The sequence below is a fragment of the Sinocyclocheilus rhinocerous genome, unplaced genomic scaffold (assembly GCF_001515625.1).
Source record: "Sinocyclocheilus rhinocerous isolate Xijiao unplaced genomic scaffold, SAMN03320098_v1.1 scaffold557, whole genome shotgun sequence".
Taxonomy (NCBI): domain Eukaryota; kingdom Metazoa; phylum Chordata; class Actinopteri; order Cypriniformes; family Cyprinidae; genus Sinocyclocheilus; species Sinocyclocheilus rhinocerous.
Window position 1 is genome coordinate 1 of NW_015633548.1, and position 5,830 is coordinate 5,830.

The 5,830-nt window shown below is 38.1% G+C and overlaps 1 protein-coding gene across 3 annotated transcripts; it reads right to left on the reverse strand.

Moving 5' to 3' along the window:
• Positions 1 to 89: 89 nt before the first annotated feature.
• Positions 90 to 5,767, reverse strand: LOC107744569 (motile sperm domain-containing protein 1-like). 3 transcript variants are annotated; one of them, XM_016558286.1, is made up of 4 exons: positions 5,726 to 5,767; positions 722 to 1,001; positions 567 to 642; positions 90 to 464 (listed from the first exon to the last, which is right to left on the reverse strand). In XM_016558286.1, the coding sequence occupies exons 2-4, from the start codon at positions 873 to 875 to the stop codon at positions 167 to 169; spliced, it is 528 nt and encodes a 175-aa protein (XP_016413772.1). In that variant the 5' UTR covers positions 876 to 1,001; positions 5,726 to 5,767; the 3' UTR covers positions 90 to 166. The 3 variants fall into 3 exon arrangements, with proteins under 3 accessions (XP_016413772.1, XP_016413771.1, XP_016413774.1); XM_016558285.1 differs by lacking the exon at positions 5,726 to 5,767 and adding an exon at positions 3,563 to 3,647; XM_016558288.1 differs by lacking the exon at positions 5,726 to 5,767 and adding an exon at positions 1,394 to 1,598.
• Between the last annotated feature and the right edge of the window lie 63 nt (positions 5,768 to 5,830).

Genomic DNA, 5,830 nt, shown 5'->3' on the forward strand with positions numbered 1-5,830 from the left:
GACATAATTTTATTCTTAGTGAATTACCTGGATTATAAAATGTTTTTTAGTGACTGGTGGATTGCATATTTAAAATAAATGCAGAGTGTTGAAAAGATGGAGAAAGCCATTACTCTTTGATGAAAGATTACAAGCTTTTTTCTTTGGAAATACAAGCGCCTATGAATCAATCACAGCAGGAACCAATAATGCGTTTTAAGAACATAAATTCACGTTGACTGTAAAATGCACCTGTCTGGAATGCAGTCTGCTCAAAGAACACTCTGTCGGCAAGCTGCTCCTTCATCCTGCGCTCCTCTTCCTGGGGCCGGACCTGGGGCTGCTCCTGAGCGGCGGAGGGCAGCAGAGTGGCCATCACTTCCTTCCTGCCCAAAGCCTTCCTCTGACTCTGCTCAGACACCTGCAGCCGGAACTTATCAATCACCCCGTAATGACAGGCCCGCACGTCCCTATGGCGGATCACACTGTTTGGCGAAAATCACAAAAAATGGAAGGTTGTGAAAGGCTGAAACAAATCGAAATGACATTTTTCTGTTTCAAATATTGTGCAAGACCTGGAAACTTACATATCCACGCAACATTGCGGTTTAACAGCACCAGTGGCATCCACCACGGCATACTTGTTTGGCGCTGTGCACAAAACTGATGGAACAACAATCAGTTAAAAAAGGAAGGACCACTGCAACACACTATGGATACTAAAACAAAATATATGACTTACCTTTGAATTTAAGAGCAAACTCATAAGGGTTGTAGAGGGTGAGCACCTGCTTATGTGAAGCCTGCTCATCTGCGTAGAACACCAGCTCAGTGGGGAACACAAACACTGGAAGGCTTCCCTCCACTAGGTCAGGCTGCCGGCTCTGCTGCTGCATTGGCTTCAGCTGAGCTCACGTCCTCCTCCCTTTATCGTATTCCCACTCCGTCTCTGGGCTGAAACGGTGCAGAGATCCAGTTCTAAATGCAGCCAGTTCAGCTCTTTGGCAGCATGACGCTCACCTCTGAAATGACAGAAATGGGGCTACTTCATCATGACAGACCATAGGAGGCAGAAACACAAATAATATGTTTACATAAAAATAGCAAAGTTTGTCATAATAATAAAAATAGAACATCAAACATTAATAGTAATGAAAAGAAATATCACTGAGCAGCAAATCAGCATATCAAAAAATGATTTCCCAAGGATCATGTGATGCTGAAGACTGTAGTAATGATGCTGAAAATTCAGCTTTGCCATCATAGGAATAAATTACATTATAAAATATATTTAAAGACAAACCAGTTTAAATTGTAATAATATTTCACAATATTACTGCTTTTATTGGATTTGAATCAAATAAATGCAGCCTTGGCGAGCATAAGAGACATCTTTCAAAAAACACAGTGATACTCAAATAGTGGGTCATGACCAAAAAATGATCCAGGTCTGTTCTGATGCAGATGGCTAAATGCTAAATTAATTCACATAAAGAAACTCAACTAACTACATAATTGTGCATTACTAAGATAACAAAAAGGAGGAGAAAACACTTCCCATATCAGCCTTGATGTCAAAGGCTGCACATTCTGTCAAACTGTGTGTAAATCTATTTTTGGCACAGATTCATCTGTCAACTTGGTATAAGCAGCCAAACTAGACAGACACAAAAAAACGACTGTTTGGCAAGCACTCAAGCGCAAAAAAAAAAAAAATTTTCTCCTGTGAATTATCAGCTGTTATTTAAATGATCCGACTTTATAACTATTTAGAAACTAAAATGATCAATTATCCTATTTAATGTGTCATGTTAATAATTGATCATGTTGTTAGGCCTATGCAGTTTGTGGTAATATGTCAATATTTGATCTGAAAGACATTTTTTGTACAATAACCAACTTTGGTACAGTGCTGGGCAAATTGACATAAAATCTGAATCCTAAAACAAAACCAGCTGCAGACTAACGCAACAGGAGGTTTAAATTACATCTGACAGCATAAATAAGTCTAAGTAACAACAGATTTATTTGTGGCATGAAAATAATCAAAGTAGGCTATGCTTCAGAAAAGTGAAGTAAACACATGCGTGAATTGAAAAGCTGTTGCTCTTGCAAAATGGGTAAATATTTTTACTGCAAATGTTGCAAATGTTATTTAGACGATCAGAATTCATAACCATTTAGAGATCGATTTTCAATAGTGTCATTAATTCAATGTGTCTTGTTGATAATTATTGTACCATACTGTTATATCATATTGTCATGCCTATGAAGTTCATTGTAGTATTAGTAAATCTCAGTGTTTGAGTTGAAGGACATTTTATACAATAAACAACTTGTACAGTGCTGGGCAACTTGACAAAATCTGTCATAAATCAAAAGCAGCTGAGAACTATGGCAACAGGATGTTTAAATAAATTACAAATTACATTAATAATAATTCTATGTAACAAAGTTTCTCCCAGACTTATTTTCGGGATGAGAATAATCAACAGATGCTTCAGAAAACGAATTAAACACAAGCATGAACTAAAAAATTAACTTTTGTTTATATATAAATACTTTATCATTTAGCTACTAATATAGATATGGAGTTAAACAAAACGAAAGCCAAAGGAAAATGCACGTGTCAATATAATCTGATCATGGTGTCAATGTAATAGTGACTAATGGATGATGGCCAAGATATCTGTACAAAAACAAGCTGCTGTCTCCACGTGGCTAACGTTAGTCATGTGACCGTGTTTACCGAATTCGTCTGAAACTCAAGGATTTCGCAATACGATCTAAAGCAATAAATAAATAACGTCAAACCTAACCGTCTCTAACATCATACTAGTGAGGTCAATGACACAGCATGACAGCTGGCAGATACCAGAGTGTCTGCTCTCAAATATCAGTCCAGAGATGAATTTAACTGGCTTTTACAAATGTCAGATAAATACACCCAACAAACACGTAAAAAACAACGCTACTCCTCAACTAAATACTAAAACCCCCTGTAAGTGTCCTCTGTATAATACTCAAATCCCCGTCGAATGATTGATGTCTAGCTAGAGAATGTCTAGAGCAGATCGGATAACGTCCTGACAGACCTTTTGTCCTCTTGAAGGCTATTATGTTTCGCTGACTATTAGCAGAGAGATCGCTATATGTAATATGACATTCGTATTTTAATAAACCTACACATTAAAGCGTCCATTTGCGACCGCAAACCGTGTGGTGTTAAATATTCCTTACATACAATACATTTGGATGTCTAAGAATTCAAGAACGATATCAGTATCTGCCTGAAATATGATTAGCAATCGCTGTCATTTCAGTTCTCTACAGTAACTAACATTTAATAAGACGTTCCGCTTGCAGATACTGTTACTGGTTAAAATAATTCAATAAACGTGATGTTTAGTATTGTTCAATAGATGTATTGGATGTTGACGTATTGCTGGTATGGTTAACATATTCATGCTAGCATAACAATATGGTCAAATCGAGATAACACCGCGTTTAATATTACGTTACTTCATGACGTTATTTAAAGAATAAGGTATATCAAAAACAATTAATAAACATATATGTTTACCTCACTCCCGTTTAACGATATTTATTTCAAATCCCACCCCGTTTCCTTTTTCTTCGTCAACAATACGCTGCAAGGGCGCATTGAATGCTGGGATACTGGAGGGCTTCGGGAACTCCGCCAAAGTCCTCTATGACGTCATTGAGTTTCGCAAATGTACTTTCTGTTATTTATAATATTTTTCTCTGGAAATGTTTTCAGAAGATAAATGACGTTCGTCTTTCGTTTTATACCTCTAAATCTTAAACACAGTTTGGGTGACCGTTTTCCCATTATGAAAAATCTTAAAGGGACAGTTCACCCTAAAAGAAAAATTCTCGCATTACTCGCCCACGTTGTTCCTAAACCTGTGTGGCTTTAATTATTCACTGGAAGAGTAAAAGAGACGCTGGGCAGAAAATTACAGGGGCTGAACGACTCACTTTTTGTTTAAACTGAAGCGGTTATTGACAGAATTTTTATTTTTAGGTAAACTGTCCCTTTAAGGTTTAAAAGCAAAGCTCAAAGGAAGCATTTCGTTAAAACAACCAAAAAATTCTATAGACGTTCGCAAATGAAAGCACAGGAAACCAGAAAATAATTTTTTTTAAACCAGTGAACCGAACTTAACATTTGACAACACAACATACAGCATGTATGTCGCCTATAAAGTTTAAGTAAACAACTCATCCTAAAGAAACCTGCACGCCCTTTAAAATTAAAGCTATCCACCACCGCCTTTTCAGGGCACAACCCATAATCAAAACATTTGTGACCGATTGCACACATTTGCACAATGAGCAAATTTAAAGAACATTTTGCATTACAAAAAAAAGTCTACAGAGAAATTAAAACAGGAAGAACATGACGACCTTTATAAAAACATCTCTCTCAACGGACACACACACAGTTCAGGAATGAACACACTGACAGATTCACTTTAAAAATGTATCCTTTGTTGTAAACCAGTATACCAACGGCTATAATAAACAGAAACCATGTGGTTAAAAAAAGTCGAATATGCTCTACAATATGGTGATCTTATGTCTGGGATAAGACACGTTTCTCACGCTGCCCAAGCAGGCTATTGAGATGTACGTTAGTTATGTAAAAATACGGCTGATTCGATTCTAATAAAGGGTGCTGTATGATCGGTACTTGCTGACAGGCTATTCCCTACGGATATTAAACACACCTAGTAGTATTAGCTACAGGAGCTAGCTTTCGCGCAGAGTAAATATATCACCGCAAATGCCTGTACATTTATCGCAGCGCGTTCAGTGTGTGGGATTATGGTGAGCAGGACTGCCAAACAGGTACGTCCCTTTCTGACATTCACAAATTCAAAGGGCATGTGCAGCGAGGCTCCACGGAAACCGAGGAGCGCGATTTAGGAGGAGCCAGCGCCTGACAACGCTGCTTCTTCTCCCGCGTCTGTGCCGCTGTTGTCATGGTCTCAGGCGGATTGTTGTATTAACATGGCGCTTGCCTATACTCTCTCGAAGGAGATAAACAAGAGGAGGGGAAAGCGGACGAGGACGGATTTCTCCATGGTCAGAGGCAGGCACAATTATTATAAAAAAATCACACGGAACCCAAGCTCACCCAACTCCCCACCCCCCACCAAGACAGCTAGACCAGGATCAGGCGAGGAGGGGGTCGCCCTTTATATGAGATGAAAATGAAACTATATGTGACCCTGAACCATAAACCAGTCATAATGATTAATTTTATTTAAAAGATTTATACATAATCTGAAAGCTGAATAAATAAGCTTGCCATTGATGTATGGTTTGATAGGATAAGACAATATTTGGCCGAGATGCAACTTTTTGAAAATGTGGAATCCGCGGGTGCAAAAAAAAAGAAAAAGGGGGAAAAAAAAAATCGCCTTTAAAATGGTCTAAATAAAGTTCTTAGCAATGCATATTACAAATCAAAAATTAAGTTTTGATATATTTACGGTAGGAAATTTACAAAAATACTTATCCAATATCCTGATGATTTTTGGCATAAACTAAATATCGATAATTTTGTTGGCTGCTACAAATATACCCGTGCTACTTTTTGTACGACTGGTTTTGCGGTCCAGGGTCACCTATATGTTACAAATGAACGTGTCAAATCTGTCTAACACGCAATGCAACAGCAAAAGCGCCCATTAAAAGAAAAAAAAACAACGCGTACAGGCGATTGTCCCCGTCCACCCCTCGATCCGCTCGCGGAGAACTGAGAGCATAAGAGGAATTCCACGACCTCATTGCTTATTTATACCTGAGTGGGCGTGGCTTC